The following is a 27,494-nucleotide window of genomic DNA, read 5'->3' as shown; positions in this document are numbered from 1 at the left end:
TTCTGAAACTCTCCTTGATTTTTTTCATTCCCACTAAATCCTTCTAAAAAACTTTCTAATTTTCAAAAACCCTCTCTAATTTTTCTGGATTTTGTTCATGCATTTCATTCCCACTAAATCCTTCTAAAAGACTTTCTAGGTGTGATTTTTGGGGTTAATACTACTGTGGTTGTTTTGAGATCTATGAGATTTTTTAAAGTGTGACTTTTAAATTTAATAGTAATGTAATTGTTTTGAGATCTATGAGATTGTTTTGGTCAACTGTGATTTCTGGGTTTAATTTATTTCTGAGTTTATTTATAACTACATATACAAAAATATACAGAAAAGAAAACTAACACCACAAAACTATATTCCGGCCACTCACAGCATCAATAACACAAATGAGAATTATAAAGATGCAATCCAAATAATTGGTCCACTAAGATTAATTAAGATTTAGGAATGAATCAATGTTTTTATGCAAACAGAAGATGAAAAGAAAATTTAGGATTGGTGAACCGGAGAAGATAAAGAACAAAATATTTGGAATAAAAATTAAGATTTAGAAAAATGAAGATTAAAAATCCGAATTATTAAGTTATTGGCTTAATCATTCTATTTTTATATAACTATATTAGTTTAATATTTTTGAAAATTTATAAAAAACCATTAACATATATATTAAATTAAAAAAATGAATTAGATTAATTTTTAAATGACTTGACACTGACACATCAGCAAACTAAGTTCCACATCATTAAATATAAGTTCTAAATTGGTGAGGGGACTAAAATCCAACACAAAACTTAATTAAGGGATCAAAATCGTGGTTTTTAAAATGGAGGGACTAAAACCAAAAAAATGATAAAATAGAAGGACCAAAATTGCAATTAAGCCTATTTTTTTTAAATGTCCAATATCACTTTAATAAATTCTCAGTATTAAATATGTTTGTATTATATTATATTAAATATTTTTATTTAGTTATTAAGTTTATCGTATTTAACATAATTATATATATATATATATATATATATATATATATATATATATATATATATATTGTAAATTATTAAATTATTGTTAATTTTGTATGTAAACAAATAAACTCAATATAAAATATCACTACAAATATATTTTATATTTATCTAACTAACAATTTATCGATAATAATTTAATAAAACGTATTCGCGCATCGCGCGGGTAGACGTCTTGTTTGTACAATTTAATTTAATAATATAATCCTTATTTTCTTTATTCTCTCTTTCTCTCCTCACTAAAAGTGCCTCGCGTACTAACAAATTGGTATCAGAGTGTGGTTCGAGAAAGAGACAAGCGTAGTATCGAAATGCCCAAGAAGAGGCGTCCCGTTGCAAGGTGTCAACGACGGTACAAGTGTGAGGGGGAACATTGTGGACTCACACTTGAGGGGGAGTGTTAGAATAATAATGCAAGTGTGAGTAAGTAGGTAAATAGTCCCACATTGGATAAAATTATGGTGACTTGAGAATATATAAGTGAGAGAACCTACTCACCTATCACCTTAATGTTTTAGGTCGATAGGTGGTATGTCTCTCACAAAGGTGAATCCTCTCTCAACTTCCCCCCGATGTTGCGCTAACAAATTGGTATCCAGAGCTTCCGGTTATTTTTCTTGAGAAATTCACGTCAGAGATCATGTTTCCAGGGAACGTGAATTAATCACTGCAAAGATGAATGGTACTAACGACATTCCAAATTCGCTTTCAATGCATGACGGCAAGAATTGGATTCGATGGAGAAAATAGATGCAATCTCTATTTGGATTTCATGAAACCTTAAAATTGGTTACTAATGGAGTTCCTGTGCTGGCTGCAAATGCATCCGACGCACAGAAAACTGCCCACACCGACGCTAAAAAGAAGGATTGCAAGGCTGCGTATTGCATTCAAACGGCCGTTGATACTACAAATTTCGACTGAATCTCTCATGCTGAATTGGTGAAGGAGGCATGGGATATTCTTGTCAAATATTATGAAGGAGGTGAGAAAGTTAAGGTTGTCAAGTTGCAGACCTTGCATCGACAATATGAACTGCTGTCGAGGGGAGAAGACAAAAAGGTTACAAAGTATGTGTCAAAGTGGAATAAACTCATCCATCTCATGAAAGGTTATGGTGAACCCTGATAAGATGATAGTTGAGAAGGTAATGCGTACGTCGACCTCTCACTTTGATCATGTTATTGTAGCTATTCAAGAATCCAATCAACTTGAAACCCTAAAATTGGAAGATTTGGTTGGTTTGTTGGAGGCGCATGAGATTAGGATTGTCGAAAGGAAAGGAGATCAAGATTTGATACAAGTTTTATAGGCTAAGTCAAGGAAAAGTAATGGTGGTTCCAAAAAATTCAAAGGAGAATTCGACAAGACTCGAGACAAGAAGCCTTTGTCGAACACTCACAAGCAGTAGGTCGAAGATAGAACTTCTGAATCCTCGAAAGGAGGAAGAGGAAACTATCGAAAGGACAAAGAAGATAAAAAAGATAAAGGTGTACAGTGCTATCACTATGAGAAGTCGGGTCACTCGTCTAAACATTGTTGGTACAGGAAAGACAATGGATCGACAAAAGGCAAGGACAAAGGAGCGAACCTTGCACACCAAGGTTCAGATGATTCTGAAGGTATGGTGGTTATGGATGCAGTTGCAGATAACCATGTTGGATCCAATATATGGTTCCTCGATTCAGGCTGCTCGAATCACATGATTGGTCAAAAGGTGTGGTTGGAAGATTTCGGCGAATCGAAGAATAGCAAGGTAAAACTTGCTGATAATAATTTGTTGCAAGCAGAAGGTACTGACAACATAGTTTTTCACATGAGTAATTAGAGCTGTTAAAATGGGCTAGCCCATATGGGCCGGCCCGCCGGACTCGAAAAATCATAGGGCTTGAGCCTTAAAATTAGAGCCTATATTTTTCAGGGTCTTTTTAGCCCAGCCCTGAAAAACCCGCTACCCATAAGGGCTAGCCCATATGGGTCGTGGGTAGCCCATCAGGCCCGCATAATTATAAATTTTAAAAATATATATTAATATTTATATTATCTTACTCCAAAATAGCATATTGATTTTTCTTACTTCACTAAATTTGATCTCTATTTTATTCAATCTTTCTCTTTTAAATATTATACACTAATATAATCAACATTTTTTCATCGTATTATATTAGTTTTTCTTTCATAATAAATATTCAAATATTATTTTATACAATTTAGACATATATTGTATTTAGAAACACATTATAGTATTTATAAGAGATAATATAGTACTTAAAAATGTATTATGTTTAAAATAACATAATTTTTAATTTTATTTATAATAAATATCATGGAGTTTTTATTTTAATTTTTTTAAATAAAAAAGCTCATTTAGGGCCGGGTAGCCCGAAGCCCATCTAGGGCCGGGCTTGGGTAGTAAATCTCGAGCCCATATTATACAGGGCCTTTTTGGCCCAGCCCTGAAAAGCTCAGGGCCCGCTAGGGCCGGCCCGTTTAGGGCTGGGTAGCCCATATTGACAGCTCTATGAGTAATGGAGGGAAAGATATGATAAAAAATGTGCTCTATGTACCTGGTATGAAGTGCAACCTTCTAAGTGTTGGACAACTGGTTGAAAAAGGGTTCGCAGTTTTCATGAAAGATGGAGTTTTAAAATTGTTCGACACCCAGAACAATTTGGTCTTGAAATCTCCTCTGTCAAAGAACAGGATGTTTAAGACCATGACCAGTTCGACTGAAGTACAATATCTAAAAAATATTGTCGACACAAGGATAGTTTGTTATGGCATTTGAGGTCTGGACATTTGAACTTTCAATCATTCAATCAACTGATTACTCAAGATATGGTTACAAGTATTCCAAGTCTTGAGATGCCTAACAAATTCTGTGAAGGTTGTTTAGTCGGAAAGCAATTCGAATTTTTTTTTGCTTCGACTATGCCAATGAGATCATCCTGCATACTCGAAGTGGTACACTCAAATGTATTGTGTCCATTCTAAGAACATACCCTTGGTGGAAATAAATATTTTGTTTTGTTTGTCAATGAGTTTAGTCGAAAGTTGTGGCTCTATGTGATCAATATAAAGGACGAAGTATTTGACATCTTTAAGAGATCAAGATACTTGTCGAAAACCAGAGTGATAAGAAGATCAAAGTTCTACGAACAGATGGAGGTGGCGAATACAAATCCTAGATGTTCGAATAATTTTGTGTCGAACATGGTGTTAATCATGAGGTAACTGCTCATTATACTCCTCAACATAATGGAATTGCCGAAAGAAGGAATAAAACCATATTAGATAAGGCGAGATCCATGCTGAAGTAGAAGAATCTGCCAAAGTCCATATGGGGTGAAGCTATTTCGAATGCAGTTTATATCCTGAATAGGTGCGATACCAAGAAGTTGAAGAATAAGGTTCCTGAAGAAGTGTGGAGTGGAAAACGACCATCAGTGAGTCATCTGAAGGTGTTTGGCTCTATGTGTTATAAGCATGTTCTTGATGCAAGAAGAAGGAAGCTTGATGACAAAAGCAAACCTATGATTTGAAGGTGTGAAAAACACTAGAAGGGGGGGGGGGGGGTTGAATAGGGTTTTTAACAAACAAAACTTGATTGAAAAACAACTCCCCTCTTTAAAAACACAAACTCTTTACTCTTGATAATAACTATAGATTGCAAGAAGGAAAGAACACATTATGTTTATACTAGTTCACTTGATAAATTCCCAAGTTAGTCTAGTCCACCCGCCAAGATGATTTCGCCTCTCTCAATCGAGGTCTTAATCCAATATAACCAAACTAATTACCATTGCACGGACAACCGCCGATGACTAACACTGCACAAGCAACCGCAAGTGACTAACTACAATGCACAAGCTACCCACAAGTGACTAACCCTGCACAAGCTACCCTCAAGTGACTAACCCTGCACAAGAAACCGCCTGTGACTAACCCTACTCAAGCTACCTGCAAGTGACTAACCCTACACAAGCAACCGCCTATGACTAACAACCTTTAAGACTCTCTAGTCCTAAACTTCCCAAGACTACTGACAAACAAGTCTCTTGAGGCAGAAATCAAACAACAGTTTGAATCATAGTTTGTTTACAATTTTAGTGCTTCTACACAAGCTGAATGTAAACGATATATTTCAAAACTAGACTAAGAGTATAAAGCTATGAACATTCTTCTCAGAATGGATATGATCGTGAATTAGCAACTTTCTCTTTAGTCTTCAAGCCATTTATATAGCCAATATAATAATATATCCGTTGGAGGGCATTCTTGGAACTTATAGAAAAATTGGCGGCTTGAACGTAGTGGGAGACAAGATAGTACGCAACATCTGTCATTTCTTGATAGTGGAACGAAACATTCATCTGTACCTTGTAATAAATAATGTTATCTTCTATTCTTCGTGAACTTCAGAGGCTCACAGTATGAGTTGGGAGAAGAGAAAATAAACTTTGGATCTTCAGAGCTTTAAGTCTTCAGAGTTTTCAGAACCACGTCTTCAGAGTCTTCAACACTTATTCTTCAGAAACTTGAGTCTTTGGAGCTTCAAGTCTTCAGAGTCTTCAGAACCATGCCTTCAGAGTCTTTAGCACTTGGTCTTCAAAATGGTTTCTTCAGACTTCGTAACAGAATAATGACTTCAGATGCATTTGAAGTTGTGCTACTATTCATCATAACTTGTGTACCGCAGAAACATACCTTAATAGCTTCTGATGTTTTGGCCACGTCTTTTCATCAGAATCAGAACCTATTTGTTAAGTACTCAACAAAACAAACGTTAGTATAACAACATTGTTCATACAAACATACTCATTGTTATCATAAAAACTCATAGACATATTGCATAACCAAATCCTGTTCTAACATGATTCTGGTAGGATATCATCAGACTGATGCATACAGGCTATTCAATCAAGTTAATGCGAAGATTACGCTAAGTCAAGATATTGTGGTTAATGAAAATTTTGCCTGAAATTGGAATTTAAGTATTTCAATTAACAAGCCATTAATAAGCTCTGACTTTGAATAAGAAACTGCTGAAGTCAAAGTTGATGCAATTGTTGAAACTCTTGTCAAAGTCGAAGCAATTGCCAACATTCATGACATAGTTGAAGTCGAAGAAGGTGTGGCTACTATAAGCCAACGACCTTAAAGAGCTCAAATTCTTCTAGCAAGACTTCAAGACTATGGAGTAGCTGGCGATGATGAAGTTACACCAGATGGAGAATTAGTTCATTTTGCTTTACTTGTAGGTGCTGAACCAATCAACTATAGCGAGACTTTAAAGATTCAACAATGGAAGTTAGTTATGGTCGAAGAGTTATAGGCAATCGAGAGAAACAAGACATGGGAGTTAGTCGAATTGCCAGCATATAAAAAAGCTATCAACGTAAAGTGGGTGTTCAAACGGAAACACAATGCTGATGGGTCGATAGCAAGACATAAATCAAGATTAGTAGCTCGAGGATTTATTTAAAGAGCATGGCTCGACTACTATGTAATAATTGCTCCAGTAGCAAGATCGGGGATTACTCGACTAGTGGTAGCCTTGGCATGCAACCAAGGCTGGTCGACATTTCACTTAGATGTGAAGTCAGCATTTCTGAATAGTCCTTTAGACGAATAGGTATATGTCACACAACCTCCTGGTTTTGTGATTCAGAAGGAAGCAAATAAAGTATATAAGTTGCAAAAAGCACTATATGATCTCAACCAGGCACCTAAGGCATGGAACAAGAAGATCGACTCATACTTAGTTGAATTAGGATTTTTCAAATGCAAATTTGAGTATGGTGTCTATGTTTAGGTTATGGCACAAAATATAACACTCATCTGCTTATATGTCGATGACTTGCTGGTAACTGGAAATAGCTTGGAGAACTTGTCGAAGTTCAAAGAGCTGATGATGAAGGAATTTGAAATGTCGAATCTGGGAAAATTGTCTTATTTCCTAGGCATGAAATTTCAAATGTTGAAGCAAGGTATGGTGGTGCATCAAAGGAAGTATGTCAAAGAGATACTTAAGAGATTCAGAATGGATGATTCAAATCCTTCATTCTCACCTGTCAAAACAAACTTGAAGTTAGAGAAGCATGGAGAGGAATACAAAGTCGATGTAACTTTGTTTAAGCAAATTATTAGATCTCTGAGATATGTGTACAACAGTCGATCTGATATAGGTTTCGCGGTCGGATTAGTGAGCAGATACATGAGTGAACCAAGAGTATCACGCATGAAAGCTGCAAGAAGAATTCTAAGATACCTAAAAGGATTGATAGACTATGGAATTCTATTTCAACGATACTCTGAAGGCGAAGAAGCAACAATTACTTGATTTTCAGATGTTTATTGGTGTGGAGATAAGGAAGATCGAAGAAGCACAACTAGATATTTCTTTCAAGTATTTAGTGCCCCAATTTCACGGTGTTTGATGAAACAACTTGTGGTGGTACTATCATCGTGTGAAGCTGAATATATAGCAAGATGTTATGCTGGATGTCAAGCAATTTGGATCAGATCAATACCTGAAGAAATGGAGGTCGAAGTGAAAAAACCTCTTGTGTTGCAAATAGACAACAAGTCAGCCATGAATTTGGCGAAGAATCCAGTTCTGCATGGAAGGAGTAAGCATATCGAAGCTAGATTTTACTTCCTGAGGGAAAAGGTAAATCGAGGTGAACTTGAAGTTAGGCATTTCCCGGGTGAAGCACAGTTGATCGACATTTTCACAAAAGGATTGAAGATTGATAGATTCCTAAATTTGAGAAAGAAATTAGGAATAATTCATATTGACTATTTTTAGAGTTGTTCGACAACTTGAATTATAGGGGGTATGTTGAGCTATTATTGGGATTGATATTATTGATATAATATCAAATATAATATAATCTAATAATATCAAATATAATCCAAGTTGTGTAAGCCCAAGCCCATTCGGGGTTGTATATATATAGTCATAGTCTGTATCATTATTTGTACAATTAATTCAATAATATGATCCTTATTTCCTTTATTCTCTCTTTCTCTCATGACTAAAAGTGCCTCACGCACTAACAAAAAAAGCCGAAAAACGTTATGAACAATGCCATATAGTTGTTTTCACAGTTCTCTCAAACAAATAGTATCACAAAACGTATGCTATTAGATAAACTTGAATAAGTCAATATAGACTAATATTTAATCACATTAATCTTATAATTTGTTAGTATATTTATACATTAGTTGAAATGCTCATTTACAAATCTTTAAATGAAATAGGCTTTTAACTAAGTTAATAGGTCAATCAGACCTTCCAAAAGGCTAACATCAGACCTAAAAATAAGTCTATGATATGTTACAAGCCAGATTTAGGCTTTGAATTTTTTAGCAAAACAAACTCAAATTTGGCAAAGCCTAGTTCGACCCAGTCTACTCCCACCCCTACGGACGACTCTAATGAAACGTGAGATTCGAGGCGATCTCTATCCCATCACAACCAACACCACCGCCATAATAAAGTTGAGCATGCATCTTCTTTTGCGGTTGTGACATCCTTTCCTTTACAAGATCGTCTACGTCATCCAGGAGAACATCTTATATTCTCCTTAAGTTCGTTAGATCACACACAAATATTATATTCTCTTTTTGGATAATTAAATTAAAGAACAAAAGCAAATAATCTATCAATAATAATATAAAAAGAGAGAACACAAAAGGTATGGTTATCAGTTGACAGAGCAATAACATATTTTAATAAATTAAAAATACTATTTACACCCCTAATCTTGCTCAACCTGACTAGTCTTGATATATGGGCAACATAGCTACTTCTAACATGACATCCTCACAAAATAATCTTTTGTTCTATTTTAAATTAAGCAAAAATAATAAAATAATTGTAGAAAATAGTCATTTCGTTCCAATTTATGGTCTTACTAGTGCATACATAGTTACATACCCACCCACCCTCCTCTTGTTCTAAAAAATGCCAGCAAACTTAATTAAAAATTTAGTATCTGGTCGTAAATTTACTAAAGATGATAAAGTTTCAATTGAATTTGACCATTTGGTTTTTCTATGAAGAATATTTAGATGAGGATGACTAGCGATGAGAATAAACCAACTAACAGGGGCCTACAACCTATCCTACACGAGCCCATATCTTGCCAGACTTTTTTTTTAATAGAAAAAACCTAGACCTTTTTATTATAAGCCTCTTTAGCTAAAAGACTAGGTCATCGGCCATGGAAAAAACCCTTTAAACCTAGACTTTTTTATTATAAGCCTCTTTAATTATGAATAGATTTGTTATTATTATTATTATTATATTTTATTTTATACTATGAAATAAAATATAAAAATAAAGTTTAGTTATCTTCAAGAACTTATAAAATAAGCTGAAAAACGTTATGAACAATGCCATATAGTTGTTTTCATAGTTTCTCAAATAAATAGTATAACAAAACGTATGCTATTAGATAAACTTGAATAAGTCAATTCAGACTAATATTTAATTACATTAATCTTATAATTTGTTAGTTTATTTATACATTAGTTGAATTGCTCATTAACAAATCTTTAAATGAAATAAGCTTTTAACTAGACTAATAGGTCAACCAGATTTTCCAAAAGGCAAATATCAGATCTAAAAATAAGTTTATAATAGGCTACAATTCAGACTTAGACTTTGAATTATTTAGTAAGACATGTCCAAACTTGGCAAAGCTTAGCTCGACCCAACCTCCTCCCACCTTTAAGGATGATTCTAATGAAACGTGAGAGTCAAAGCGATCTCTATGCCATCACAACCAACACCACCGCCATAAAAAAGTCGAGCCTACGTCTTCTTTTGGAGTTGTGACATCCTTTCTTTAACATGATTGTTTACTTTATCCAGAGAACATGTTTTTCATTTACTCAAACAAAATAAATTGATTGAAATGTACAAAAATCTAAAAAAACACACTTATTTTTGTCATTTTTATCATCTTGATAAACGGTTAAACTACCATTTATAAATTCTCATAATCATAATTTGTTGGACTTGGATCCTCTCCTTCATTTTTCTCTCCTTCCCTCTCCATCTTCTCTATCTCTCTCTTAATTTCACTCTCACTCATCATTAAAAAATAATATTTAATCAAGAGAGAGAATGAAATTAAAAGAGATAGAGAGGATGGAGAGAAAAGGAGAGAAAAATGAAGGAGATGATCCATTCGCTAATTTGTTGCCATTTAATATTTTCCATAGTTATGCATATGGAGATCTCCCATTTTAAACTTGTTAGGTCACAAATCCTATCTTTTCTTTTTGGATAATTAAATAAATTAAAGATCAAAGGCAAATATACTATCAATAATGAAAAAAAAAGAGAACACTAATTAAAAAAAACTAAGACAAAAAGTTGTGGTTATCAATTAACACAACAATACCATTTTCTTAATAAATGAAAAAAGCAATAGATTATGCACATGCATATTAAACAAAAAATTAATTTATTTTCTTCCTATACCTGTTTATTCTTCTGATGAGTGGATACACAAGCAATCCTTTCTGTCATTGGCACATAACCCTACTTTTTTTAATAATTAATTAATTAATTTTTAATTTGAAAGTTGATGGAAAGGTGTTGTTGTACAGCAACCACTCGTATTAAATATCAATATTTTTGCCCATTCAACTTGTTGCTTGATTTTGTCTATTCGCCTCAAAATTCATGCCATTTCCCAAATTACTCCAATTTACTTCTTCTCCATCCTATTACATCACCATCTTCTATTTCAGCTAATTTCTGATTTCTTTCATCTCAAGCAATGCTAACAGATTTGTTTCTCTATTTGTTTCCAATTCAATGCTACCATTATTATTATTACCATTTTGCAAGATATGAATTCTATCTTCTATTTTTCTTTTCTTAATAAAATATTTAGAATAATGATTTAAATAGAAATATAATTATAAATAAAATGTAATAACAGAAATTAATTTATTTATCGATCCCATTTAATAAGATAAGGTTTGACAGTTGTTTGCGGCCGTCCAAAAGTATAAATCTTTGAAAGAGTAAAAAGAAAAAGAAAACCGTGAGTTCAGATTAAAAATGTTAAATTTTTACGTAAACGAAGTTAAACTACAATATTAAAGTTTAAATAGTTAGATTTTTGATTTGACTTGAAATTTTGACTATTTCAAAAAATTAATATTAACTATGATATTGTTATTCTTTTATTAAACCTTTGAGATACTTTATTCTTTAATTAAATTTAATTTTTATTTCTTTGGTACAAATATTTGACTTTATATATAGAATTAGTTTGAAAAAGTGAACCACCATTAAAATGATACTAACTAATCATCAAAGAGATAAACAAAAAACTATAAAAATCTTAAAATGAATATTAATTGTAAAGATAAGTAAAAATAAACAATAAGGGTATTTTAGTGAATATTTATCCAACTTATCATAATTTAAATCAATTACAAAATTTTAAACTATCAAATTTTAAAACAATATTTTTTTAATATATTAAGAAATACATATTATATCCTTAGTTGGACATGATGAGAAATTTCCTCACAATGTCTAAATATTATTATTTTAATTTTTTAATTAAAATAAATATTATTTTTTTAATCTCTTCCTATTTTCTATTCTACCTAAAAAAAAAATGAAAGTTGAGAAATGGCAAGGAGTCACCATCTTCTATCCTTTGGTATTTCTTGAACAATAGGATAGATATTAGATAGATGAGAAAGAAAGACAAACCTCTCTCTCTCTCTCTCTTCACCATCTCTACAAAAATAAATTTATAAAATAAATTATAATTTTTTTTATATAAAATTATAAAAAAAAAAGTAAAATATAAGGTGATATACAAATACCCTTTTTCTCATTCATATATCTGTTGTTTCTGTGTGTGTGATACACATCTTTCATTCATTCATTATATATATAAATAATTTATCATCTTGAATCAACGGTAATTGTTGTTTGTAAGAGAAAAAGAAACAAAGAGGAAAAAAAAAGAGGGCCTCTCGCCCTCTCTCTCCTTCTTATGCTTTCTCTCAGATCTTAGATTTCTTCCTGATTTCTCATCTGGGTTTGTCTTCTCTTGGTAAACCTTTTCTCTTAATCCAATGACTTTTTTTCTCTTCAAGTTTTTATCTTTTTGAATTTTTGAATTCTGGGTTGATCCATTAAGGATCCGTTAATCTAAGTAGACAATCATAATCAACATCATAGTACATCATAGTTTTCTGCTAAAGATGTCTGATAAAAAACATAGATTTGTTTGTTTTTTTTTGTGTGTGCATGTTTTTGTTTTATTCGTAGGTTGTTTAATCAGCATTACTATGTTTTTGTTTGATGGTTGTTATGGTTTTGAGGAAAAGATAAATTGTGTGTTTTTTTTTTTAAGGTTTTTGTTTTTGTGGATGTGGATTGTTGTGGTTTGAGATTGGATTTTGAATTTTGAATTTGATTGGAGTTGGTGGAAGTGCAGGTGGAAATGGATCCTGGGAAGCTGTTCATTGGAGGGATTTCCTGGGATACTAATGAAGACCGACTCAGACAGTATTTTCAGAGCTTTGGTGATGTGGTTGAGGCGGTGATTATGAAGGATCGTACCACGGGGCGGGCTCGTGGTTTTGGATTTGTTGTTTTTGCTGATCCTGCTGTTGCTGAACGGGTTGTGGTTGAGAAACATGTCATAGATGGTAGAACTGTAAGTCTGCTTATATATATGATAATTGGTTTATGTTTCTTTAGATAGAGATATATGCGCTTATTTGTCACTGTTGTATCACTTTCTTTTCGTGTTGAAAAAAAATTATGATTCGATGTCTTCCATCAGAAAAGATCGATGAAAGTGCGTCTATTATTATTTCACTAGAAGATTCAGATGCATTTTGCTGTGTTATGAAGCAACTTCAGTTTAGAATTTTACCAATAGACAATATCGGTTTGCGAAGAGATTTGATTACATGATAGCAATGGCTAGACAAATAGTATGAATGAAAATTGATGCCAGCCTGAGATGTTAATGCAGTATGCGACACTTGATGAATATCATAATTACGTAAATCAGTGTCGTGAAAAATTATGATCCGCTGCGATAGCTATTACAAAAGTAATACTATTGTATTGGAAAATGTGCGCCGAGAAACATCTGTTTCTGTAAGCTGACAGCTACGTCAGAATATTCCTTGAAGATATGTACTTTCCATGTGGTTTCTAATCAAGCGATAGCAGATATTTGAGCTGCAGAATCATTTCGCGAGAAGCTTTATAACTCTTGTTATGATAGTGTTTAATTGAGTTTTATTATCATCATGCAGGTCGAAGCAAAAAAAGCTGTCCCTAGAGATGATCAGAATGCGTTTAGCAGAAGCAACAGCAGCAGTCACGGGTCGCCGGGTCCTACTCCTATACGCACAAAGAAGATATTTGTTGGAGGTCTAGCATCGACCGTTACCGAGACTGATTTCAAGAATTACTTTGATCAATTTGGAACAATTACTGATGTTGTTGTGATGTACGACCATAACACACAACGGCCTCGAGGTTTTGGATTCATCACATTTGATTCCGAGGAAGCTGTCGAGAAAGTGCTGCATAAAACTTTCCACGAACTTAACGGTAAAATGGTTGAGGTTAAGAGGGCTGTCCCGAAGGAGTTATCTCCCGGTCCAAGTAGAGGCCAGCTAGGTGGATTTAGTTACGGTACTATGAATAGGGTTAGTAGTTTTTCTAATGGTTTCGCACAGGGATATAATCCAAACCTCATTGGAGGACACGGACTTAGAATAGACGGTAGATTGAGCCCTGCTAATGTTGGCCGCAATGGATACACTCTTTTCAGTCCAAGTTATGGGACAGGACTCAACTTTGAGCCACCATTGAATGAAAATGAAAACTTGTCTAACTTTGTCATGGGACGAGCATTGAGCTCTCCCTACAGTGCAAGTCCGAGCCGGTACAATAATGCCATGGGGTATGTTGGTTCAAATGTTGGCAACAATTCAGCCATAAGTTCAACAAATCAGAGTTTGTGGAGTAACGGAAATCTTAACTATGCCAATAACCCTGCAAACCCCGACTCTTTCCTAGGTTATGGAAATGAAAGTTCAAGTATCGGTTCTTTTGGTAATATCGGATCACTCTGGAGTACCTCTGTCGGTAATCCTAATCAAGCTGGAACTATTGGGTCTGGATATGGTAAGAGCAATCTTAATTATAGGCTCGGAGATATGATATTAGAGTCAAAAGCCGTAGGTTATGGAAAGAGTAATGAAGGCATTGTTGAATCTGATTCATCATATGCGTTCTCAAATGGCGGCTACGGCGAGGCATACAAAAGTACTTATGACGCAGCGCCATTTTATCAAGACCATACTTGGAAATCAACAACTTCTGAACTCGAGGATCCCGGTTCTCTTAGTTTTGGCCTTGAAAATGCTGTTTCGGATTTAATGCGCAAAAGCTCTAGTGGTGGTCACGTTGGAGCTTATGCTGTTGCTAATAGACAATCAAACAGAGGTAGACCGCGTTTCTTTCTTTAATTATATGCTCTCTTACTCGAATAATAAAATATGACGATACAAAGCTTGCATGTATTAATTAATGTGTTTTTGAACGTGTTTTGATTCAGGAATCGCTGCTTAGGATGATTAAGCCACGAATGATGCTAGCTCGTGTTTCGAAGGTGAATGAGTGTGTGAAAAGCATGAATCTACTTCGTTTTGAGATACTTTGATCGTTGCTTCTAAAATTTCGTTAGAGCCAATTGGTTTGGCTGTGTTGAATAACTTGCAAATACACAAAACTTACAAGGGGTTTTTTTTACTATAAGGGTTGAGTGTGAATTATAGGTTTTCTTTCTTTGGGATTTTGAGACTTGTTATATGGAGTTTGCCACAAAAATGATGCACACCTCTCTCATGATAGAGTAATACACAAAAGAAGAAAACCTTCTCCCTTTTATTTTCTTTTGTTATTTTTTTTTTCTTTCTCTTTTTCAAACTGTTCTTCCTTATCCTTCTTTGGACAAGTAGAGTTGGACCATGTTGCTGCTAGTCTTGGCTGGTTGGTATCTTTTAATTATCTTCTTTTCGATGTTTTTGATTTCTCAGAATCTGTAAACGATACACGATATTGTCATTGGAATGTTCATCTAGGTTCCATAAAATGTTAGCTGATTCATCTTCTACACAATACAATTTCTTTATATTTCTCTATTACATGCTTCATTTATGAATATTATCAATCATGAGTGATTCATCATCTCTTGCTTATTTTCCAACAATTTCTGTGTATATCATTTTTTCTTATGTTATCTATGAGTTGTAGCTCCTTTCCTTCTATTCATGTATGAACACAATGTATGTGGAATGACACTTTGATTACAAAGTATGATAGTGTGTAAATATGGTTCAAGTGGTTATGAAGTGTGTGTGTGTGTTATACATGGGAAATTCAAAATTCTTACTCATACTCCAACCAAACATGAAAAGCTTGTTATCCGATGTTAAAAGTGACATATATCTTTCTAAATTGAATATCCTCTCATGGTTTGAAACATAAATGATGTATTTTGCTAATGTTAGGGATGATGAACTAGAATATTGTTATGTTCACAAAACCTTTTTCCTCAAAATGAATCTCCTTCCTTTTTTTTTAAAGGGTTAAATAAGTTTTTGGTCCCTATAAATATTGCAGTTTGCAGTTTTATTTTTAGTCTCTCTCTGCCTTTAGGCAACGGTTTTTACAAAATAACCGTTGTCAGAACTAGCTGAAATATTTATAGGGACCAAAAACTTATTTAACCCTTTTTTTTTTTAATTTCAATGTGAGTTATGTGAATGAGGCTCTTCACAATTTCACCTCACTAATAGGACATTTATTAGATGATGAGTTAGTATGTACTTATTTTGCAATCTTTTTTGTTATACTCCAAATGTCTACAAAAAGATCTATTTTTCCTTTTCACATTTGTTTGCAAATTGACATCTCTATTCTCCTATACATCCACTCATTCATTTGTACATTTATATAGAAATTTGGAGGGATTATTTCCTCTCACATTAATACTTCTATAATTTTTATTCATATATTATGTTTTTTATGTGATGAACTTTATGGTGCCCAAATGTGAAAGGTGAGAAAAATACCTGAAATTAAGGGAATAGAGTTGAATTGTATTGCTTTTAATAACTTTTCTGATCGTTTTACAGTCAAAGAGTATGAAAGTGGAAATTGAAGAGATTAGGAATAAAAATCACATAAATTTATATTGGTTCACTCCATAAACTAGATGTTAGTTCAATTATCTCACATTAGAGAGGTTTTCAATAAATCACACCTGATTGATTACAGACAACCACTAAAACAACATAATCTTAAATTTTCTTGCCTCACACTAAAGAACATCTCTGCCTTAAAACTTGTATAAACTTCTTTGTCTTAAAACTTGTATGAAATTTCTTGTCTTAAACCTTTAATGATTTTATTGCCTCACACTAAAGGATTCGCTTGCTTCACATATGAGGACTTTGGAAAATTACAAAAATCTTTAAACCTTTAATGATTTTCTTGCCTCGAACTAAATGATACGCTTGCCTCACACCTGAGGATTTAGGAAAATTACAAAAGTGTTTGTTTACAACAATTCACACAATGCAGTAAACTTAATAAAATTTGTTTACAAGTGTTTAAATTTTCTAACAAAAAATAATTAATAGAGAACACTTGTGTTTAAGTGTTTGTTCTTTGCTAATATTATAGTGAATTGCAAAACTAATTCAACATGTTGCTGTAGCGACTCATAAGTAATATAATTATTGGCAGTGGATGAGCAACTTCAATATTTGAATGTGGTTCCTCTATATAGACCTTAAAATTTTGAACTTCAATATTTAAATGTGGTTCTTCTATATAGACCTTAAAATTTTGATTTGACAATCATTTGTCCTTTGGATATGGAGCCGTTGGAATTGTATGATATGTGCATAGTCTTATATAATCATTACTTGTATTGATCCTTATCCTTTTATTCATTGTACTGAAATATCTGACGTGATATGATAATTATGAGAATATTCTTTGTGGTGATTCAATATAATAGGTTTTTGTCATTTAGGCACAAGTTATCAATTCTTAGGCAGACTTCTCATAATCTTTTTAACGTGATATGATGTGGAATATCCTTTGTCTAGAATCTTAAGTCCCGCAACAAGAATTTGGAATCTTGAAAACACCGTTTTCACAGATTCATCATCTTCCATCTTGAAGGCTTCATATTTCTGGATTAGGGCAAGAGTCTCTGTCTCCTTACCTTGAGCGTTGCCTTCATGAGTCATTTTAAGGGAATCAAAGATAGACTTTGCAATCTCTTTATCAGTGATCTTTTCATAATCAACATGAGAAATAGAAAATAACAAAATAGACCTAGCTTTGAAATGATTCTTGTAAGCTTTATTTTGATCATCTATCATTACACTTCTTGCAATCTTGACACCAATTGCATCTACTGGATATCTGTAGCCATCAACTACAAGATCCTAAATATCAAAGTCAATCGCAATACAATACGTTTCAATTCTATCCTTTCAATGGTCAAATTTTTCTCCATCAATCATAGGAGGTTTAACACCATACTAATCTTTATCCTTATTATCAACAGTTACATTGTTGCTAGAGTTACTTGTGGGGGTAACCATTGTTTTTCACGTAGTCTGAATCGGTATTGAACACTATTAGGTGCTTGATAAAGATTCAAACTCAAAACAACTGTTAGGTATAGAATGACTTAGAACACAAGAAACAATATGTGTTCATGACTCGAAACAAGACTCTAAAATTGAAAACAATATCTTTGCAAAACAACTGCAAAGAATGACCTCAGACTTAGCAATGTCTGAACAATACCCTTATACCCTATGTTTGTCACAAGTTAACAAACATAACCTATATAGACTCTAAACTTACCCATACCCGAAAGAAGGACATGAGTGACTCAAACAAGACTCAAGAGAAAAGAAAAGACTCTATAATCCTGAGCAATTTAAACAACATACCTGGACTTTAACCAAAGTCTTTATCAAGAAATGTTATTTAAGGACGAACTGCACCAGGTGGACTTGTGCATAGGTTGGATCATGCACTCGATCAGAACAAGTGATACACACCATCAATTCATGTCGTCAGGTGATAATGCAAAGAATATTCTTTGCTGGTCTTTGAGAATACACATGACTTGAGTTATGTTTTGAGGTTTTTGTGTGACTTTGTTCTTCTTGCTTCAAGATTGGTCTTTGAAACACTTTGCAAATGGATAGAAGCAGAACAACATTGTCTTTGTTGATCTTCACACTCTTTTACTCCCCCTGAGATATACAACTTTAGGATGTTCGTCCTTGAAGTTCCCTTCATTTGGAATTTGCCGCAGTTTCCAAGTTTTAGAAACCTCAGTTTGCTTGCTACACAATATTCAGATTGCCACACTCTGTAACTTGAAATAGAAGAAACTATAAATGTATAACCATAAATTAATCTCCAATATACACGTCTGATTTGTTTTATACAGACATTGCAAATATCCAACACCCATCAAGATATTTAACAAAATCAGTATGCTACATCAGAGACTCTTGCCTTCTTCTTTGATGTGTGAAGATAATTGAGAACTCATGGCTAGAAGAACTTCTTCTCAGTCCAGCATCCAGGTTATAAACCTAATAAGTACTAAGTCTCCCGTCAAAGTACTTACCAGCTTTTCAGTTATAATTTTCTACTCACACTAGGTCATTCTGACTGATTACCTCTTCACATTTATACTTTCTTTTCTTGGCAAATAAACACAAAAGAATTGAAGATCTTGAGATGACGTTGTAACATCAGATACGACATCATCCTTCATGATTCTTAGTTCACATCTTTAATGTTAAATTGACAACACTCGGGGTAATAACAGAATAATCCAATTATCAGCAATATCACGACATATCAAGGGATAAAGTAGCCAGCATCTCAATTAGCTTTTCTTCAGACTTTCATTATGATTTTGAGATGATGGATGCCATAGTCTGTACCTATAGAGGAGATTCCCTCAGATAGGTTTCTGGAACAGACTTAGTTATAGCATGACACTAATTTAGTCAGGTTCATCTGACTTCCTTAATTTCAAACACACTACCCTTTCTGGATAACAACTAGGGCAGTAAACATTCGTGACCATATTTCACTGTGGTTGAGACACAGTATTCAGCTTCAACAACTGCTCTATGGTTATGAATGAAAATACACATATCTGGTTCCATTGATCAGAGGAAAATATCAGATATAAGCTCATCTTGATTTAGACATAAAGGATCAGAAAAGAATATCTTCACGAGTCTTCTTTAACACTGAGCTTTTACTTCTAACCTCCCATAAAATAAGATTTGGAGTAGAAGTACATGTTGATTGTGTCCTGATCAACTTATAATCAGATGTTTCCTCTTCCAGACCAGGAGTAGGTTCCAAACCAATGTTCTCATACTACATTAGTTTAGCACCAGAAAATCTGTTCTTCTACTGGTAGCTGCATACCAGTACTCAATATCCTAACATCCAGAAGGACATTTGTTCCTCATTTTAGGAACACTCCAGCCTTGAAACTCTTCAAGGTTCACACTTGCAGATGATTATGAATATGATTTATCAGTTGACATTCATCGGCTCTAATAAACCATGCCATTATGAGTGGACTTGAGAGATTACTCAAATATCTTTGACACTTTAATTATAGATGTAAGGTTCTGCCATACATTCTGTTGAATATAAATAACCCTAGAATCTTTCTTTTACAATAGGGGTTGCACTAGAGGCTATGCAGCGGAAAATAACCACACTTCAACAGAATTCACAATGTTTGCTTCTGCACCAAGCAACAGACTAGACCCTACTCCAAACATCAAATCCCGATCATAAACCTTAATTACAGAGGTTACCTTATCAAAGTCTTCACTCCCGCATGAAAATTTTGATAATACTCTTCTTTGTGTATAATGATTGAACAATGCAATCCAAAATCCTCACTCCCGCATGAAGTTTCTGAATTTAATCTTCTTGTCCAAGCATCATTATCTTCTTTCATCAAGAAGGTACAACGGCTCTGGTCAGGTTGGTCTAGTCTTCCACAAATAGGTCCATCCTCCATTTGAAGGGACCATACAATATGAATACTCCTTGTTCAAACAATCTTCTACCTTGTACACAACCAGAAAGTATCCCCCATGGATCTCATCAAGAAACAGACAGGATGCCTGCTCTGATACCAATTGAAATTCTGGTATGACAGACTCAGATGTCATATATGGATGTCGTGACATCTGATCTGACATTATAAAACAGACAAGGTAGGCAAAATAAAACAATGCAAAAAATTAAAGAACACAACAGAATTGTTCACCCAGTTCGGTCTAACCAACCTACTCTGGGGGCTACCAAGCCAGGGATGAAGCCCACTATTAGCAGTATCAATTCAGAGCTAAACTCCCATTTTACAACTCCTCACTTAATCACTACCCACTGACCCTTCTACCTAGGTTCTCCCTAGATATGAAATATCTCCATTCCACTCCCAATCATAGCAATGATAGCAGTCAACAACTCAGCCACTGTATCGATGGCCTAATTTCCAACATTCTAAGCACACAAATAAATAGAACTTGAAGTTGCTTCAAATCTTCCTCCAAGAACAATACTCCTCTTGCCTACAGGATTCGAGAATCATAATGGTAACCTTCCCACAGTCCGGGAGGTTTACCTTACAGACTCAGCCCTTAAAAGCTACATTATTAAAATTACGGCTGGTACCCAAACTAGGTTACAAAGCTTCCTATTTATAACCTATTCCCAATTGGACTTGGGCCTTTAATCACAGCTTTCTTTGCTGTTACAAATCAACAAAATTCTTCTGCTAAAAGAAAGGTCTTCAATCATAAGTTTCCTAAATTATCTCCATAATTAGAAACTGCATAATCTTCAATATTCTGACTTGATTCTTTTGACCTTTAAATCGTGACAAACTGACATAACAAACTGTTGCTAAAATTGCTCCACAATATAAGCTCCAAGATATTCTCCACAACTATCTCCAAGATATTCTCCACAAATATCTCCAAGATATTTACCACAAATATCTCCATAAAATATGCTCCAAATAACAATAATAAATTGTTACACTTTTACAACAGATTCTTCTATAAAATCTTTCCACATTTAGTTCCCTAAATGTTCTCCTTAGATATAGCTCCACATAGGATTCAATGTTTTAGGAGTATTCTGTTTCTATTATAACAGAATCCAAACTGCCAGCTCAATTCCGATGTCACGACATCGTCTTCGACATGTTGTTCCAACTGTTGAAACATTTCAACACAACATGTTTTTTCATTAAATAGAACTTCGATCTGCTTTCTCTTACAAGTTATAATTCTATTTATCATATTGCTGCTAAATTAGTTTTACCAAATATAAAGCCAATATGAAAACATCTACAAAATATCTATTTATTGGTCTACTTATTGTTGTCTTTACATGTATTTCTGAATTAAAAAATGTGTGTGTTTAAAAAATGGAGTTTTAAATGAAAATGAAATGATTTAAAAAAATAGCAGACTGTTCCGTAGATGCATCTACGGAACACTCTATTTTCACCACCTTCTGTATATGCATTTACGGAAGTATTTTTAATTTGAAAAAAAGTGTTTTTAAATATGTTTTTTTTAATTTTGTACGCTTCTGTAGATGCATCTATGGAAGGAGACAAATTCCTTTAAAGTATGAGGTGTTTCCGGAAATCCATGTACGAAAGTTAGGGGAAAAATGAAAATTCTTACTGTGTATAAGAAATTCATGGGATTGGTTGGGAAATTTTCTTAAACTAAATGACTCTATATTAAAGGAGAAAATGACAGTGAGTGTGAATTTTTATTTGTCGGCATGAGATAAAGAAAAATCACTTTGAAATTTGAATGTCAATTAAATCAAAGATTGTTGGAAGATCAATGCTAGCTACTACTTTGAGTTTTTGAAGTGTGGAAAAAAACTCTCTGATAACCGATAACGGCTATGTAGTCACCGTTAACGGCTCTTTCTGATCTCCGGCCTCCTTCTACCTTCTTTTCCTCTCCTTCTCTAATAAATGCTTCCTTCCTCTTCCCTGAAGCTAACCTTTCGTCCTCCTTTCAACCAAAACCTGACCTTGGAAAGAAATTTTCTACTCCCAAACCATTTGCAAGTGTAGTTTCCAACAATGTTTGTGACATCCCGCTGAGTCAATTCCCTCCTGTTTGCATCGAAGGCGATAGACTGGCCATTACTATCCCAGAAGAAGAATATAAGCTAGGCGTCGAAGCTTGCAAACACCATCTCCATGGCAGAGTGGTCTGGTCAAAGGGCTCTTCACCTCTCACGGTGGTTAATTTTAAAGAGAAGCTCTTAACGCTCTGGCCCTCGATTGGTAAGTGGGGTGTCACTTCACTGGGAAAGGGTTTCTTTGAGTTTGCATTCTCGTCTCTTGAAGATGCTCAACGGTTCGGTCAGTGAGTGCGTGGACTCTCCCTCAGGGAGTTCTCAAACTCTTCCTCTGGACTAAAGACTTCACTCCTGCTACTCTGAAGCAAACCTCAGCTCAAGTCTGGATTAGAATCCATGGGCTTTCTCAAGAATACTGGAGGCCAAAAATTCTTTTTGCTATTGCTAGTAGTATAGGAACTCCGATTTGTATAGACTCTGCAACAAACAAATCGGCGTTTGAAAGACCTTTTGGCCATTTCGTGCGTGTGTTGGTAGACTTAGTACACATAAGGACAAATTGAAAGCACCTCTGATTGAGACAGAGGCGGGAAAGTTAAACATTAATCAAGCCACTAGTGCTGAGAAGATTATTTCTGATCAGGATGTTAACTTGGTTGGTGAGCCATCTACTACTCTTATAGTTAAGGATATTAGGGAAGAAAATCCCAAGGAAGGAAATCTGGATAGTAATGCCATAATCCAGGTAAGTTCTGAGGAAGGATCTAAAACAGATAGCGAATATGTGGGTGCAACTCAAATTGTTGAATTTGTCCCAGAAACTCAGATTGACCCTGCTTTCAAGGATAAGGTCTCCATTTTTCTGAATGAAGCTTGGGACAACATGGCAGTTAATGAAAGACAGGATGATGAAGGAGTGGACATGTTCCCAGACAAGGACTTTCAGCTAGTTTTCAACAAGAAAAGGAAGAACAAGAAATCTGCCTCTTCAAGCACAATCAAAACTAGACCTAGGTCTAGTAAAACTAATCTGTCCTTATGAATTGCCTCTTTTGGAATGTGAGAGGGGTAGAAAATAGGGCTTCTAGACTGACTCTTAAAAAGCTGATTCTTAATAACTCTCCTGAGCTGCTTTTTATCTCTGAACCTTGGATGAAGTGGGAGATTTTCCTCACCACTGGTTTGACAGGTTTAATCTTAAATTATTTGCTGTTAATAATAGGGACAACCTTCTCCCTAACCTTTGGTGCTTTTGTAAGTCTAACTACAATCCTGATATTGTTTTAATTGATGATCAACATGTTTCTTTCACTTTGAATTTGTTTGACAATAATTCTGTTTTTGGTTTCTCTATTGTGTATGCTTCTACTAATTATAGGCATAGGAGGAACCTTTGGCTGGCTTTAGATAATAGATTCCCTAACATTCCCTGGACTTTCTTGGGTGACTTTAATGCTATTCTTAACACCTCTGAATATCGTGGGAGCCATGTCCCTGCCAAAGTCCCTATGCATGATTTTCAATGTTGGACTGATAACAATAACCTTATTCATATTCCTACATTAGGTAATGCCTTCACTTGGTGTAATGGCAGAAGAGGGAGACATAGGGCTGAGAAAATGTTAGATAGAGCCATTTGTAACATGGCTTTGATTAATTCCTGTTTTTCTATTGTTAGTAATACTCTCACTAAAACCAATTCTGATCATTACCCGATTCTCATTACTATTAAGAGGGATAATCTGTTTTTCAAAAGCCAATTCAAATTTCATAAAATGTGGACTATGAACAGTGACTGTGATAGATTAGTTAAGGAAACTTGGAATGAGAATTTCTATGGTTGTCCTATGTACATCCTTGATCAAAAGCTCAAGCTCCTTAAGAGTAGACTCAAGTCTTGGAACAAGGATACTTTTGGTAATGTTCACTTAAAAACCACTCAGGCTGAGAATAACCTCAAGGATATACAATTATAGATTGAGGACCATGGTTATTCTGACAGTTTAGATGAAAAAGAGGTTGAGGCTCAACATGAGCTCAATTTGGCTTTGAGTATAGATGAGGAATTATGGAAGGAGAAGTCCAAGCTTAATTGGCATCTCCATGGTGACAGAAACACCAAGTTTTATCACATCTATGCCAAAATCAAAAGAAAAAATAACCTGATCTCTTGCTTGAAAATCAATGGCAAGCTGGAGTATGACCAAAAAATCTTGGAGGATCATATTGAGAATCATTATTTTAAGCTTTTCAACTCCAATTTGGGGAGGCAGAACACTAACCTTATTCAAAGAGTGATCCCTAACTTGGTTAATGAGGAAACCAATGTTATGCTAACCAGTTTGCCTAGTCCTGATGAGATTTTTAATGCTGTTTCCGACCTTAACATCAACTCTGCCCCTAGGCCTGATGGGTTTGGAGCATTTTTCTATGTGCACTATTGGAATGTTATTAAATTTGATGTTATAAATGCTATATCTCAGTTCTTTTTGCAGGGGTGGATTCTGCCCAACTTTAATGCTAGTAGTGTGGTTTTGATTCCAAAAAGTCAGGAGGCTAATAGCATTGATCAGTTTAGGACAATTTCTATGGCCAATTTTAAATTCAAACTCATATCTAAAATTCTAGCAGACATGTTAGCTTCCATCCTTCCTACCCTCATCTCTCCTGAACAAAAGGGCTTTATCTCTGGTAGAAACATCAAAGAAGGCATATGCCTCACTTTTGATGTTATAAATATCTTAGGTAATAAAAGTTACAGAGGCAATGTTGCTCTTAAGATTGACATAGCTAAAGCTTTTGATACTCTAAATTAGGATTTTCTCATTGAAACTTTAGCTTGCTTTGGTTTCAATAGTAAGTTTTGTCATTGGATTAAGGTGATTCTTAACTCTGCTACTCTATCTATTGGGCTTAATGGTAAGGCTATAGGTTATTTCAAGTGTACCAATGGGGTGAGGCAAGGTGATCCTATCTCACCCCTTATCTTTTGCATTGCTGAAGATGTGCTAAGTAGAGGTCTTACTGAGCTTGTGACTAATAACCAAATGAATCTTATCCAAGCTACTAGAAATTGTCACGTGCCTTATCATACCTTGTTTGCAGATGACATTATGGTCTTCTATATAGGTGATACTAAATCACTCAAGGCTATTTCTGATCTTGTTGAGGAGTATGCTCTTAATTCTGGCCAATTTTGCAACAAAGACAAATCCCTCATTTATGTTGGTGGCCTGTCTCAGGATAAACATACCACTCTTGCTGACATTGTTGGTTTCAAGAAAGCATCCCCTTCTTTTGTTTACCTGGGGGTGCCAATTTTTATAGGGAAACCTAAAGAAATTCATTTACTCTCTATTGCAGGTAAAATTAAATTGAAGCTAGCAACATGGAAGGCAAAGCTCTTATCTATGGCAGGCAGGGTGCTTTTGGTAAAGACTGTCATTCAAAGTATGTTGGTTCACAGTATCACTATTTATGACTGGCCTATAAGCATCATCAAAAGCATAGAATCTTGGACCAGAAATTTTATTTAGAGTGGCAATGTGGAGACCAGAAAAATGGTTACTGTGTCCTGGAAGAAATGCTGCAAGAAAACTACTGAGGGTGGGCTGAGAATCATTTCTTTGAAGCAATACAACAAGGCCACAAACCTCTACTCTTGCTGGCAGTTCCTTAACTCTAACAGTGAGTGGTCTAAGGTGTTAGCAGCCCGAGTGTTAAGACATGGGAAAATGATAAATTACTCCATAAAGTCTTCTTTGTGGAAAGGTTTCAAGGAGCATTTCAACATGATCAAAGACAATTCAGTTTGGATATTAGGGAATGATCAAAAAGTGAATTTCTGGCTGGATGATTGGGCAGGTGAACCTCTTGCTCTTAAACTCAAGATCCCTGAAAAATTCCATCATAACTTGGTTTACAAAGTTGCTAATTTTTGGAAGAACAATCAGTGGTCCCTCCCTGCTAATTTGCTGCTAGCCAGGCCAAACATCATGGACTCAATCTCTAGTTACTCTGTCACTGATATGGGCAAGGATGACTTGTTGGCTTGGGAAGACATTGAGAATGGATCTTTAACTATCAAACATGCCTACAATCTGTTGAAGCCTCCTGTTGCTGATAAAATGTTTAACTTCCTTTGGGATCCGAATGCTGCTCCTGTCCATTCCATGTTCTGCTAGAGATTTCTCCATAATAAGGTCCCTACTGATGAGAACTTAAAGCTCAAAGGTTTTTCTTTTCCTTCAATTTGTTCCCTCTGTTGTGCTCAGGTTGAATCTACCCTGCATCTTTTGATTGTCAGTTTGCCCGTAACATTTGGACCTGGCTAAGCGCTTTTATTTCTAGTTCTACTCCCATCAATTCAATCACAAACTGCGGTCGAATCATGGAGAATAACCGGGGTCTTCAAGCAAGGGCAGTGGTTAAGTCTATGATGCTTCATGCTTTGTATTTGATATGGCAAGCCAGAAATCTGTTAAGGTTTGAGCACAAGCAATCTAATTGGAAATCCTGTGTTAGTAGTATTATGGCTAGGGCAAGATTGGTAGGTAACTTAACCAAAAAGAAAGCCAATGACTCAATGCTTAGTTTCACTTTTCTCAAAAGTCTTGGCATCACCATTAATCCCCGTGAATCTCTTTCTTTGATTGATGTTCTTTGGTGTCCTCCGTTATTTGGGTGGATCAAGTGCAATGTGGATGGCATGGCTAAGGGTTCCTTGGCAGTTGTGGTGGTATCTTTTGGGACTGTCATGCTTCTCACATCCTAAGCTTTAGTGCGTTTATTGGTGAAGGCACTCCGGTGGTTGCTGAATTCATGGCCACTATAATTGCTATTGAAAAAGCTCAACAAATGAATTGGAAGAAAGTTTGGATCGAGACAGATTGTAAATTGGTTGTTCTTGCTTTTACTAATTGTAACTTAGTGCCGTGGAAAGTTAAATCTCGTTGGCTTGTGTGTTGGGCTTACATGCTTAGGATTGATTTTAGAATCACTCACGTTTACCGCGAAGCCAATTTTTGTGCGGATTTTCTGGCAAATATAGGTTTTATTAGCAAAAGGTTTTCTTGGTTTAACCATGTGCATAAAGATATCACAAAGGATTACTTGCTAGACAAGAATGGTACCCCTAGACTAAGGCTTAGTGTTTAAGAGGTTTTAAAAATAAGGAGAGTATGAATTTT

The 27,494-nt window shown here is 34.8% G+C and overlaps 1 protein-coding gene across 1 annotated transcript; it reads left to right on the top strand.

Moving 5' to 3' along the window:
- The first annotated feature begins 11,911 nt into the window (after positions 1-11,911).
- On the top strand, positions 11,912-15,242 carry LOC131640995 (heterogeneous nuclear ribonucleoprotein 1-like). The gene is made up of 4 exons (XM_058911336.1): positions 11,912-12,121; positions 12,509-12,730; positions 13,344-14,544; positions 14,657-15,242. Exons 2-4 carry the CDS (start codon positions 12,515-12,517, stop codon positions 14,668-14,670), a joined length of 1,431 nt encoding a protein of 476 aa, XP_058767319.1. The 5' UTR covers positions 11,912-12,121; positions 12,509-12,514; the 3' UTR covers positions 14,671-15,242.
- Positions 15,243-27,494: the final 12,252 nt, after the last annotated feature.

The sequence above is a fragment of the Vicia villosa genome, unplaced genomic scaffold (assembly GCF_029867415.1).
Source record: "Vicia villosa cultivar HV-30 ecotype Madison, WI unplaced genomic scaffold, Vvil1.0 ctg.003444F_1_1, whole genome shotgun sequence".
Taxonomy (NCBI): Eukaryota; Viridiplantae; Streptophyta; class Magnoliopsida; order Fabales; family Fabaceae; genus Vicia; species Vicia villosa.
The sequence above is the reverse complement of the archived record's forward strand: the minus strand, read 5'-3'. Positions and strand labels throughout refer to the sequence as shown.

What these genes read in the sequence shown, in the direction of transcription:
- LOC131640995 (XM_058911336.1), top strand. Translation starts at nt 12,515, where the DNA reads ATGGATCCTGGGAAGCTGTTCATTGGAGGGATTTCCTGGGATACTAAT. An exon ending in ATGTCATAGATGGTAGAACT is followed by an intron (nt 12,731 to 13,343) that starts GTAAGTCTGCTT and finishes ATCATCATGCAG; the next exon opens with GTCGAAGCAAAAAAAGCTGT.